Raw genomic sequence first — 13,807 nt, 5'->3', positions numbered from 1 at the left:
AGGTATTAAAAGGTCCTTAAATTGTCACTTTAGAAATTTGCATAAACCCTGTGTACACTTAAATGTCATGTTGGTTTGTTTACTGTTGAGTGAGAAAACCATGTTGCACATTAAGTTAATCATCTGGGGACCCACCAAAATAATTTGGGGACCCCCCTGGGGGTCCTGACCCACCGGGTTGAGAACCACAGCACCCACTTTGGGAAACCCTGCACTACAGTCCAGACAATGGATCCGTCTTAGCGTGGCTTGGCCAGACTACAGTATATACTAATGCAGCTAACTAACTGCAGTATACTATCCCCACCTTGTTTTAACATGGGTGGATTGTTTAGCTGTGCTAGGCTAGATCCGTCTGTCTCAGGCTGTCTGTGTGATGAATGTGGATGCGAGGCTAACCACTGTGTTTGTGTGTGTCTCTCTCTGTTCAGACCGAACGGGCAGCATCAGCACCTTGGACTCTCTGGACTTCGCTCGCTACTCGGATGACGGGAACCGAGAGACGGACGAGAGAGTGGCAGGTAAGATGAAACGCACCTGTCCAGAACCGAGGTGACGGACCCGATCGACTGCAGTCAGAGAGTGGGAGGAACTAAACAGAGAGGAGGAAAATCAACGCTACCATAAACCAACCTTAAAATGCATTTTCGGTTTTACTAAAGAGCTGGAAAAGCACTCAATTATTACCATGGGAATATAGAGCTATTAGACACTCATGTTAACAAACTAATATCACGTTATACTATATACATTTTAAAAGCTGTCTGTCTGATCAACCCTAACTGTGATGCCACAGTTAACACAATAGATGGACTGAACCGTCCGGGATGTACAGTATGATATTGTACATTTGACCGTGGAAGGTTTATTGTAATGTAGACTCACTGTTAAATGTTGTGCGTGTCTTGCATCATATTCAAGTTGCAACAAGCCAGAGGATTTAGGATTGTGGAGACTGGTCTCCTGAAGGGAGACAGTTTGTGTGTGTTATTCTTGGTACAGGGCCTGTATCAACGCTGTTAGAATTCACACTTCTCCTCCTACCACGAGGTCTGGTCGTGACACACTGCACAGTTCATTATCACTGTAAAGATGGATAACAGCCAGTGAGCTGTCTGACACCGTGCCATCACTCCTTCTGTGAAGATTGTGGACATCAGCGATTCCGCTTGATACATGTTTTTCGTTGTGATACTGATAAACAGGAACTTAAAGTATATTTTGATTCATCATTAAAATAAACATTCTGAAAATGCACGCGGCCCACCCATCTGACCACTTTGCAAGCTGCCATGTTAAGCAGTCAGTTGGGTGGGTGTTAAGTGGTCAGATAACAATAACCATGCAGCAGAGACATGGTGATCCCACAACACATCTCTAAGCAGACATCGTGGTTTCTAAAGGATTTATACACTGTTTCCCCTCCCCTGATTTGGCATCTTCACTCCCCCTCCCCTCCCCTCCCCTCCCCTCCCCTCTAAGGTTGGCACGATATGAAAAGTTGATGTCACATTTAATGTGGCCAAATAATTCTGATTAACAATATTATTACTGCATAAATTAGCAGATGTACAAGCTGCAACGGCTGCGAGGTGTTGTGAGCTTGTAGATCGGCTATTTTCTATTCATCTCCTAAAAAGGCGTCCGCCCACTTCACACAGATACGGGAAGTAAACCGGAGATGGCAAGTCTTGCCATTTCCGTCTTGGAGTCGGGTTTAAATAGCCCTCCCCAATCAGGTGGAGAGAGCATGTGACTGATCAGCAATTGGTGCTCCTTTGAGTTGTCTGCCTGAACTAGCTCCGCGGGCTTCACATCATGAATTAAAATCTCTGCGATATGATTATTGTGTGAGTTTTTTCAATGGCTAAATGACAATAAGAATTATCGTCCCATCCTTGATCCCCTCCCCTCCTCCTTCCCTTCCTCTCCCCCACCTTGCCGAGATGTCCGCCCCTGGCTGTCTGACTCTGGGTTTTTTCTGGCTTTCCTCTGACGTTGATCAAACCCCAGTGACCCAACACTGGACACAAGTCACTCCATCCAGACTATAGCTGCTTCATTTTGTTTTATTTGATTTATTTCTCAACCTTTGATCTTTATTTATTTAACCTTTTTTTCCCCCCCATTTTCTTTGGTTGCATCCTGTGCACCCTTGATCTGCAGGTGACATTGTTTTTATAGGAAAGACAAAGTATAGCCTGTTGATCCCACATTAAAGTACTCAATTTAATGGTTATATGGTTATATTCCACAGTATTGCGTACCCCACCACATTTGCATTTTGCTGCTTGTATACCTGTATAACTGTAGTGACAAATAAACCTTCTTGATTCTAAATATTATTTGTTAGAGGGTTTCTATACTACAGAGTTAAATCCATAATGAAGGACCCATGAACCTCTGACCCAGTAGGAGTCCTCTAAGACATAGTTGGACCAGGTCACATGGTAGATCTTAAAGACCAGGAGGTCACATGGTAGATCTTCAGCGCACAGCTATGCAACATTTCTTTCTTCTTTTTTTCCTTTTTTTGAAAGCTCATTGCTTCTTAGCGTGTGGTTTTCTTTTGATTTATCTCTCAGCATGTCAATTACACATGCAGGAGATGTGTGGAGAGACCCCCCCCCCCTACTTAGTGTTACTGTATGTTATGTATAGCCTGTAAATGTATTTCTCATACGTTTTAACTGTGACCTAATCACAATGATTTTCCTAATTACGGTGTATTATCCAGTGGTGGAAAAAGTACTCACATTTTTTACTTGTTACTTGAGATCACTGGTATTATCTTATGTGTCACAGTGAACTCATCTTCCAATGACATACAGTAAGGCTTAAGAAAAATACGTTTCTAAATAATAATGATAATGTGGTGTAAATAAAACATATTTGATGTTTACTTTTAAGATTGAGAGCTTGATATTTCGGTATATTGATGTGTATCTAAAAGTTATGATTTTCTAGTCGTGTTGCCTTTCAATCTTGTTTGTAACATTTTGGCCTAACGATTGGAAGCAGAAGGCTGTCCTTTTGAGTGGCCTGGATCCAAATTATGTATCATTCATAGTCAAGTGATCGGAGCCAAGTCTTTTCTTTTAGTCTTGGGACTCGAGACAAAAATCCATTGTCAGACGGCTTGTAGATTATCAGATCAATAGTTTGACTACTTTTACTGTCCTCAGATCCTTTGTGTATCAGTGCACTGATGGATGGATGGATTCATTCACTTTAGGCTCCTTTGTCCTAAATCAGCCACATCAGTGTTCTTACTGAGAGGGAACTGTGGGCAGGAAATCCTTCTGACATGTTTTAAAGGGGAATTTATGTTGTTTTTTTTTTACACCTGGGCTCTATTTCTTACCACATCTGGGCCTAGATGTGTGAATGTAAAAATTATCGGAATTGCTCCTTTCCCAGCATAGGTTGAATTCTGAAAATAGGGTCCAGGTAAAAAAAAAAAGAAAGAAAAAAAGAAATCCCTTTAATGCATTACACACACTTATCAGAAGGACTGGTCATCCAGCCAGCTTTACCATGATCCTCTGCTGCATGCGTTTCTTACACCCATAGTTTGCATGCCTCCTTTTTTTTCGTCATTTATTTTTTGTTTGGTTTTTGGACCCAGTTTCTTATGATCTCTTCTTTTTGTGTGTTTTGTTTTCCATTTTTTTTGTTTTCCTCTGACTGTGTTTGGACACCTACTCCCCCCTCCTTCCTGTGTGTTTTTCTTTTGTGTGTGTGTGTGTGTGTGTGTGTGTGTTTTGTCACTTCCTATTCTGTCCAGTGCTGGAGTTTGAGCTACGGAAAGCAAAGGAGACCATTCAGGCTCTGCGCGCCAACTTGACTCAGGCAGCAGGTGTGGCCAACTTTTCACTTTCTTCTCCACCTCAAGCCCTCTTTTGTTACATCCTTTTTTATTTCTTATTTGTTACAAGAACACACACATGGAGTAAAGTCACCATGACTGAGAACTATCATTTTTAGATCGATGCTAGGTTCTCATTTGACATGTGATCCTAGATTACTGGGGCACTTCACTGTGCCATTTGATGTGTTTACCTTGCTTATAGTAAGTCGCCCCACTCGCTACGGAAAAGAGCGTCAGCAAAATGCCTAAATTGTAAATTGACCAATTTAAGTCATTTGGATTCCATAGTAGCCCGCATGTCATGTAGCTCACCGAAAAATAGACGATCTAAAAGCTCTGCCCTTAGATAAGCTAGTTCCGGTTATTCACTATTTTAAGTTTAAAAGAGTATTTGAAGAGGTCAAACAAGCAATAGAATAGATCAAAGAGTGTTTATTAATTGGTGTTCTTCATAAAAGAAAAGTTTCAAGGCTCATTCTTCAACTGGTTGTCTGTATAAGAACAGCAGGAACATTGACATTGACGTTTAGAATGACAATACCTAAACATCATAATTCTACATTCTGCTGATTGTTTAGGTGACAGAGCTCTAGTGAGGAGGGGGACTCCTTTCAAGCTGTTTCACAAATCCCAGATTACAACTTGGCCTGACAAAGAAAAAAAAAGAATCTTCCAGTTTTTATTTTGCTTTAATCATGCACACAAGTCTACAAGAAATAATTAACCATCAACCTAAACTCATCTGAATGCATTTGCCCCCCTTTGAATCTAGAGAGCGACGTATCGTCACAGGAGAGGAAGAACTTCAAATCCAGTCCTGAGAATCAGGTATTGGAAAGTTGGAACGACCTTTAGGTCCTTAGACCTTCATCAGCACAAACAAAATGTTTCATTGTTCACATTTGGACCTTCCTTTTGTCCTACACATCTGTCATCAACCTATTTGGTGTGCATCGCAATGTTGATCCAAACTCGCTATATTAAAAGCCATATTAGTTTTGAATAATTACTTAAATCGATACATTTAATTTTGATGAACCTGTGGCACCACCTGTCACATTCTCATTCTTTCTCTCTGTCTGTCTCTGTCTGTCTGTCTGTGTGTGTGTGTGTGTGTGTGTGTGTCTCTCTATCTCTCTCTCTCTCTCTCTCTCTCTCTCTCTCTCTCTCTCTCTCTCTCTCTCTCTCTCTCTCTCTCTCTCTCTCTCTCTCTCTCTCTCTCCCTCACTCTCTCTGTACATCAGGAGCCTATCCGCCAGGTGGAGAAAAGAGCCTTAAACTTCCTTGTGAATGAGTATTTATTAAGGAATGAATGCAAACTCTCCGCCATTACCTTCTCAGATGAAAATGACGACCAGGTAAAGTTGTTTTTCTGCATGTTGCTTACAAAAAATTTAAAAATAAATAAGAAAATTAAATCCTGCATGTTCTAAAGTAGTTTAAACTCCTCATTGCTTATCACAGTCCACTAATAGAAGACATAGTTTAACTCATCTGCTGCCATTTAACATAACCTTCGTACTCTCATAGGCCAAACTGTATCCATAGACTTCCATGTAATTCACCCATGCCTAGATAATGCACCACGTGTGTCCACATTGCTCACAGCTTTCAAACAAAAAAATCCGAATGGAAATCCGTTCAGGCATTCATGAGATAGCAGCCATTATGTTTTCCTAAAATGTAAACAAAGATGGCTGCCATGTTTGAAAGATGGGGTTGCTATGGGGGTTAAACATGCAATTTCGCGATCGCTATCATGCCTACTAAATGTTTTGGGGTCAAAAGATTTTTTTTTTTTTTTTTTTTTTTCAAAATTCTCGGGTTCCTCGGGCGTGGCAGGGTGGTACATCGCGAAATTCTCGGGTTCCTCGGGTTTGGCAGCATATGAAAGGGAATTTCCCTGCAACAAAGTAGAAAATGCAAAGACATTTGAAAATGACCAAGTTGACTGAAGATGGGATTTAACAGGAAAATCGAATGCTTTGAGTTAAAGACAGGCTGTGTGTGTTTAGACAATATGTACCATTTACTGTGTAAGTCAATGCAGTGGATTTCATGGACTTAGAGTTTGATATGCATTAGGACCCGGACCCTTATAACTCTGAGAATGTACAAATGGACTCTACTGGTCCACTCTCTGTTGAGTTATAGACTGACGATTAATTTAAGTCATACAAATAATTGTGATCAATGATTTAATTGTGTTTTGGCATAAATACACATGACACTTCAGTTTGGCTTTTAGGTCTTGCTCAGGGCAGATATGACAAATGCACTACACAAAGTCTATTACTGTACTCAAATATACATAATTACTGACAATGATCTGTATACTTTCAATATTTTTCTAATATGGCAAAAATGGCTGATCTAGAAGCTCAAGGGTGCACTGCTTGTGAGCCTGTAGTTATGCTAAAATATCTGACATTTCTTTTGTCCTAAATGCCTAAAATAGGAACACCAGGTTGAAAGTGGTTAATAACATGGACAATAGTGTGTTTTTTTTAGGACAATTTCATTACATTATATGGATCATTTAATTCAAAGTTTTCTTACATGAATTCCTACTGTAAGTAGTGATTGTCTTTTGTTGTATAGGACTCTGAGCTATGGGATGGTGATTGTCTTTGATTGTCTTTGTCCAGGACTTTGAGCTATGGGATGATGTGGGCCTCAACATCCCCAAGCCCCCTGACCTGCTACAGCTCTACAGGAGCTGTGGCTCCGCCCTCCCGTCGCCACGGGATACGGTGGACGTGGCTGTGGGGGTGGATTCAAGTGAGCTTCCAGGAAACTACATTTCCCATGAACCCCCAAAGAAGCCTGATCTCTCACTACAGGTATTTGTGCGCGCGTGCGTGTAATATCTGCGATAGGGACGGTCCGATTATCGTCTCATATTGTTTTTTGGCCGATACATTTTTTTTCAAGTTTAGATAAAAAACTCACTGAATGCTAAAAGTGTAATACACGTGTTAGGTGTGTGTTGCCAAAAGCGTACTTCGCATACTTTATTAATTTGGTTATAAATAATACAAGTTTAAAAGAAAAATCGCTGGAATCGCTCTCCCGGCAGTTAAACTGGGTCGATGACGTCAGATCTTAACCTTTGAACCGAAACCGAAAGTGTCGATCACTGTCATGGTGGACAATTGTGTTTTTTCTATTCATTTCTCGTCTAGGCCTTTTTGCCTATTGTGGCCTAACGGTTTGGGCTAGAAGGCTATTTTAAAAACTGGGAAAGACTGTGGGGCAATCGAAAAGCGCTCCTGGCACTTTCGGAGCTCGAGATCGCTTAGAAATACATGATCGCCACCGCGGATTGCTTAGGGAAGAAATGCTATGAAAGGCTGCGTAGCTGTTATGCTAGTCAGGGGAGGGTGAGGGGGAGGGTGAGGGGAGGGCTGAATGAGCGTCTGATCGCTCATATTAGACACAGCTACATCGACCTCTTGTGGTTAAATGGTGATCTGCACCATATATTCTTGGCTGGAACAAATTCACAAAAAATGTATGTTGAAAAGGCATATTTAGCGAATGCTCTTTGAGGCATAACACACATACATTTTGGAGCTTAACACACACTTAACTTACTTGGTTGGAAAGAGGAGGAGGAGATCTTTATTCTCATACACATATTTATATCTTTAGGTGAAAGCAAAACATATTTTTTGGGTCCCCAAAGAAAATCAAAAATATAAAAAATGCTTGGCACCAGTTTGATAGATTTCAATTAAAGGGTGGCATTCAGTGACTGAGTGTGTTAATGTGCTTTTGTGTCATAAGCGTTTTTACCAGAACTTGTTACATTATTATATTTTACAATTTAGTTGTGTTGAGTTGTGTACGCTTGTGTTCCTCAGCAGCAGACAGAGCTGGTGGAAGAGCTGGAGTACCAGATCAGTCTGCTGAACAACGAGAAGAACAGCTTGGCCCAACAGCTCAAGAAACTACAGAGGTGTGTGTGTGTGTGTGTGTGTGTGTGTGTGTGTGTGTGTGTGTGTGTGTGTGTGTGTGTGTGTGTGTGTGTGTGTGTGTGTGTGTGTGTGTGTGTGTGTGTGTGTGTGTGTGTGTGTGTGTGTGTGTGTGTGTGTGTGTGTGTGTGTGTGTGTGTGTGCACGCACGCGCGCACGTGTGTGCACGGCTGCGCGCGTATTTAAAAAAAAGTACTGAACGAAGTCAATCCCAACATGTGTTCCTTTCTAAGTGAGATTGAGAGCCTGAAGAGGAGTGTATCTTCATCACCTGCAGCCACCGCCGTCGCCTTGACCCCGCCCCTTTCTGATGTATGTATACCTGCCACTATTCATTATCTGCTTATTAAATATATATTTCAGTTCACATAGAATATTCAGTCATTTTCCGTTACTGTTTATTTCCCTGGTGCAATTGGTCTCATATCTCATTCATCAACTAACCTGTGTTAAAATGATCTCAAAATAAAGAATAAACTTGCTGAAACATGCAGTCACCCTGTATCTTACAGGCACCTTTGTCTCAAGCCACTTATGAGCTCTGAGCTGTCATTCCAGAAATACCTATACAAACCTTTTTTTATTTTCTCCTCCCTATTTTATAAGTGTCCAATAAGATAAAATGAAAATGTATCAACTAGTTCAACATATTGGTATCTGGTGAAGTTTATAATGCATTTCCAACAAATGAATGGGGATGCTGTATGTTTGGTAGTTTTTATATTGTCTCTGTCAAGTGCAAACCTCATAGGTCTAAAACTATCACTTTCAAATTCAAATGGCAAAAGTAGCAGATCTACAATGTTGCAGATCTACTACTTTTGATACTATTTTGTGACGCTGCAGTATGATCAAGTTGGGCGTTAATTTATTTTAAGGGACATAAGAGGTTTCTGCAGGGGCAGCGACATCATCTTATTAATCTGGCATGTGTCTTACTGTCTTTTGACCCTTTCAAACTGCAGCCCCCGACAGACAACGGCCAGTACCTGGACATACGGGGGGTGTCGGAACCTGAGAACAGCACAGTACCCCCCTTCAGTCAGAACACCACACACCCCCAGTCCCAGTCCCAATCTCACGGCAAGCTGAAGAACAGGCCTCCTGTCAAGTTTGATCAACCCAACAGGTGAGTGCACTGCAGGAAGCATTTGGGCCAACATGGATTCATGCCAGTCCAGATGAATGCATGTGTTTCTTGGTTTGTTTTCAACCCTGGTGGTACATTTACTCGAGTACTGTACGGTGGTGGACAGTAACAAAATACATTTACAGTACTTGAGTACTGTACTGAAGTTTATTTTTTTCTTCTTCTTCTTTCTTTCTTTTTTCTGTACTTTACTTGAGTTTTTTTTTTTTGGTTCCATTTGTACACTCGCAGAGTTATTTGGATCTGTGGACTAATATATACAAAAAAACTAGGCGGTATCTAAATTAAAAACTTTGAGACCACCTGGTGAATTGTGCTCTAGCATGCTCTGGTTTGATCACAAAACTATTTGATGGTATAAACACTGTGGGATGCTTGAAATGCAGGTCACAAACACTACAAATTACACATAAAAAGAGAGAAAAACTACAAATTACACATCACTGCCTAACGTTTTCGGTAATTCTTGTGAATCGCCACTAGGTGGTGCCAGTTGCCTTTTAAAATGCTGCAATGTTGAACCCTGGAGAACTGTGTTTACATTTTAGTGGTCCTACTCTAGATTCTCACAGGATTCATCAGTTATAATATATGACATGTACTGTAAGGGATGACAAACAGCAAGGCAGTCATTATCCTTTAAGATATTTTGGGGGGCTTTTCTGCCTTTATTTGGACAGTAGTCGAGTGTTTTGGGAAATGGGGAGAGAGAGACGGAGAGTTACACGCAGTGAAGGTCGTCAGGCTCGGAAATCGAACCTGCGACTTGCTGTCAGGCTGTATTAGAGCCTATTATGTGTTATGCTTCTTAACTTGACAATAAACCTTGACAAACCTCAGCAGGGTGATAACACAACCCCACGTAGCTTTGGAAACCAAAGGTTCTCGAGCCTCCCGAGTTAGCTTGATGGACACAGTTACACCCCCTGGTCATGATGCTAGCATGTCACATGATACAGAAGTACACCGCCCTGGATATGATGCTAGTATGTCACATGATATAGAAGTACACCCCATGGATATGATGCAAGTATGTCACTGTCACATGATGTACAGTACAAGTACTTCCCTTGGACATTATGCTAGTATGTCGCTGCTAAAATGGATATAAAAAAACTCCAACTAGCACAAAATAGAGCTGCTAGATTAGCACTTAATTGCTCTTTTAAAACTAATGTGGCAAGGATGCACCAACGTTTGGCTTGGTTAACTGTTGAGGGGAAGTTAACATCGAGAATTATAACATTTTCTAGAAATGCAATTATTGAGGGGAAGCCAGATTTCTTTAGAGATCAATTATTGAATGCAGGTCTAAAACATGGTTATCAAACCAGACAGGTAAGCTCAGGGTATTTGGAACTTCCAAAACCAAATTCAGAAATACTTAAAAGAGCTGTTATTTATAGAGCCATCCAACAATGGAACTCATTATCTGTCAATATGAAACAAATCAAAAGTAAGTACTTATTCTAAAGAAATATTAAACAAATATTAATGAGAGACAACACACTTTGAATAATCAATGTTTTTTTGTACATTTTCTTGTATTATTTTATATTTGTATTTTAATGTATTTTATATTCAGACTGACAAGTGTCAGTTGTTGTTTGTATGAATATTGTATGTTGATGTTGTGACGTTTTATGTGGACCCCAGGAAGACTAGCAACCGCGGCAGCGGAAGCTAATGGGGATCCGAATAAAGAATAAAGAATAAAGAATGTCACAGGGAGTATTGGCAAAACATGTATAGTCTTTGGTAGGATCTGGCCCGGGAATTGGATATATTAAGCATACGTTATTACGATGTAAATTAAGCGGTAGAACCATGTGGAGAAAAGTCACGGCAGCCTGACTTTACACTACTTTATTAACAGTTTGCAAAGACATGCACAGGAAAGTACAGTACTATTGGATAAGAGTGTTTGCTAAGTGCCTTCATGGTAGATTATCAACATCACACTTAAATAAACGTGAATGTTCAGAACTGGCAGGTGCGGTTGGGATCCGAAACATTTGTCAAAATTCTATTTTGGCCATGGATGTGCAAATGAGCGGCCAACAACATTACCAGAAACGCATAAATAGCTTGCCCTGAATGACCGTTAACGGTCTGTAACTCTGAGAATATTTCCATTTGTATACTCTTAAAGTTTGGTGGTCCTTGAAAATAAGTTTGAGAAACCACTGTACTAGTGAAATCATAATGTGCCATAGTGTCATAGTAAATCTGTGTGTCAAATCTGTCTGACATATTCTGATGAAACCCTGGACACTTGAGTCTCTGACATTCATTAATTGGGTCTTATGATCAAAATAAGAACGCTGCATTATGTCAAAACAAAATAGAATTTGCCACGGACAAGGACAAGTCTTGCCACGGACACATTTCTCCGTGTACGGACATATTGATGACCCCTGCTAAAGGATCCCAACCTTGTTGTGTGAACAGTGAGTGACAGACTGGTTGTTTTGTGGTGTGAGCAGGAAGCTGTCCCCGGCCTTCCAACAGGCTCTGCTGTCCTTCTGCAGAATGTCCTCTGACAGCCGGCTGGGAGCTGAGGTCAGTGACACACACACCCACACACGCGCGCGCGTGCGCGCGCACACACGCACACACTCACTGGTGTAAAGTAACTAAGTACATTTACTTAAGTACAGTACAGTTTTGAGGTATTTGTACTTTAGTTGAGTATTGCCAATTTCCAATTTTACTCCACTACATCTCGGATCCAAATATTGTACTTTAGTTACCAGTTACTTTGCGGTTATAAATTATAATATTATTATAAAACATACATAACCACTTTAGCCCTATTTTATTCCATCTACAAGCTCACAACGCGTCATGAATGCATCGTGAGCTTGTAGATCTGCTATTTTCTAAATGTTTTAATAAATGTGTGTAAGTAAGTGTAACTAAGTCTGTAAGTTTTATAAATATTCAAGAACCAACAAAAATTCTTAACAAGCGCTTGTGACTAAATAATAACTACAGTCGAGTATTTTGTTTTGGACATACAAGGTGTCCTCCAGTCGGTGACGAATGTATCTAATCTCTCCTACAGGTGTCTCGTATAGCGGACAGCGAGGAGAGTGTCATGTTGATGCTGGGACGCTGTCTCCCTCACATCGTCCCCAATGTCCTCCTCGCCAAACGAGAGGTAAACCCCTCCTCTCCTCCCCTCCCCACTTCCCTCCCCACTTCCCTCCCCTCCCCTCCCCAATGTCTTCCATGTCAAATGAGAGGTAAACCCACCCCCCCTAACCTCGCGTTCGTTTACAACGGGCCGTTGATCCGTTCTAGGCGGAAACCACAAGTGGAATAAGCAGCGTTGCTTTGTTTTGGTTCCCCCCGTTTGTTTCCCCAATCCCTATTAAAATGCTCGAGTAGCCTAGTGTAGTCTTGCCAGTCGCTACGAGTTGGACTAAAAGATGCATATACCAAACAAACTTTACGAAAGCAAAACTATGCCGCATCAAGGGGTTTATTAGGTAGGCCCTAATAGTATGTCCTTGAGCGCAGGGGAATATTTTGGGTTAAAACTGAATCCGGTTTGATAGTTCCGGCTAAAGTGTTGTCCGTCTAGGACTACAACATGATGTAAAGTGGTTTCCGCTCCCGACCTAACCCTCTCAGCCATCTCTCCTCTCCTCTCCTGCTCTCCTCACCCTGTCCCATCATCATTATCATCATCATCATCATCACAGGCTTCTTCTTGCTTCTGTCATTATAGATGCACACGCTAAGCGTTGGCATTTCCTACAGGCTTACAACAGATTCCCATCCAAACCAAGCCATTTTATGTCATTTGTGTTCAGCTTGATATTGGTCTGTCTCTGTGCTCAACAGCCTCCCACAACGGCAGGAATTATAATCCTTCTGTAACAGCTTACATAGTAATAATAATGCCCAATACATGTTCCTTCCGACGTCCAAACTTTTCCTTGGAAAGGGAGGTGATATAACTACAAATTGACGTAATTCAGAACTTCTGATGGGTGATCTCAGAAGAACGTTTTTCTCTGAACTCGTGCACCCCCAGATGTCCTGACTCTCCGAATTATAGTTCAGAAAGCCTGTCCGAATCAAAAGATTTCCCGACGTTGGAAGGAGCATGTATTGGAATTAACTCTTCTTGTGATTTTAGTAATACTTTCTAATGCTAATGCCATCCCACCAGTGTTGTACAGACATGGTGGACGCGTGTATCTATGGTCTTTTGACAGCCCCTGTTTCCTTTGTTTGTTCTTGGCCAGTCATCTCTCCTTCCTCTCTTCTCCTGTTTATTGTGTTCCACTCTTTCACTCTTCTTTCTGTCCTGATGCTCTCACTGGGTTATCACGGCGTGGCACCACTGGGCTCAGCTGTCTAGGACACCTTTTTAATTTCAAGGACCCCCAGTTTGATATGCACCAGACACCCCTTTTGATACAGTCGTTATCTCTGGGGTTCCAACCTACACCGTAGAGTCATTTTCAGTGTCCAAATGGAACCAAACTGACCCATATCTTTGTTTAATCTACCAAGCTTTACTTAGCACCAGTGGTGGAAAGTGCATTTACTTAAGTACTGTACTTATGTACAATTTTGAGGTATTTATACTTTACTTGAGTATTCCAATTTCCAATATCTGCTCCACTACATCTTGGATCCAACTATTGTACTTTTACTCCACTACATTTATTTGAACACTTAGTAGATTATTATTACAAAACATACATTAACCCTATATACATTTATTTGGACATATCAGATCTACAAGCTCACAATGCTTGGAGATGACATTGAACTTTTAGATCTGCTATT

At 41.0% G+C, this 13,807-nt stretch overlaps 1 protein-coding gene across 1 annotated transcript in view; it reads left to right on the top strand.

Moving 5' to 3' along the window:
* relch (RAB11 binding and LisH domain, coiled-coil and HEAT repeat containing) overlaps window positions 1-13,807 on the top strand; it is a 96,166-nt gene that overhangs the window by 19,611 nt on the left and 62,748 nt on the right. Inside the window, exons 3-12 of the mRNA XM_080752004.1 lie at window positions 432-521; window positions 3,788-3,859; window positions 4,644-4,699; window positions 5,116-5,229; window positions 6,520-6,714; window positions 7,738-7,832; window positions 8,082-8,160; window positions 8,814-8,977; window positions 11,485-11,560; window positions 12,066-12,161. Coding sequence (XP_080608130.1) covers window positions 432-521; window positions 3,788-3,859; window positions 4,644-4,699; window positions 5,116-5,229; window positions 6,520-6,714; window positions 7,738-7,832; window positions 8,082-8,160; window positions 8,814-8,977; window positions 11,485-11,560; window positions 12,066-12,161 — 1,037 coding nt within the window. The remainder of the gene's footprint in view (window positions 1-431; window positions 522-3,787; window positions 3,860-4,643; window positions 4,700-5,115; window positions 5,230-6,519; window positions 6,715-7,737; window positions 7,833-8,081; window positions 8,161-8,813; window positions 8,978-11,484; window positions 11,561-12,065; window positions 12,162-13,807) is intronic.

Source organism: Nannobrachium achirus (assembly GCF_963921795.1).
Source record: "Nannobrachium achirus genome assembly, chromosome: 21".
NCBI classification, from domain to species: domain Eukaryota; kingdom Metazoa; phylum Chordata; class Actinopteri; order Myctophiformes; family Myctophidae; genus Nannobrachium; species Nannobrachium achirus.
Note: the sequence above shows the minus strand (reverse complement) of the source record. Positions and strands in the feature narration are given on the sequence as shown.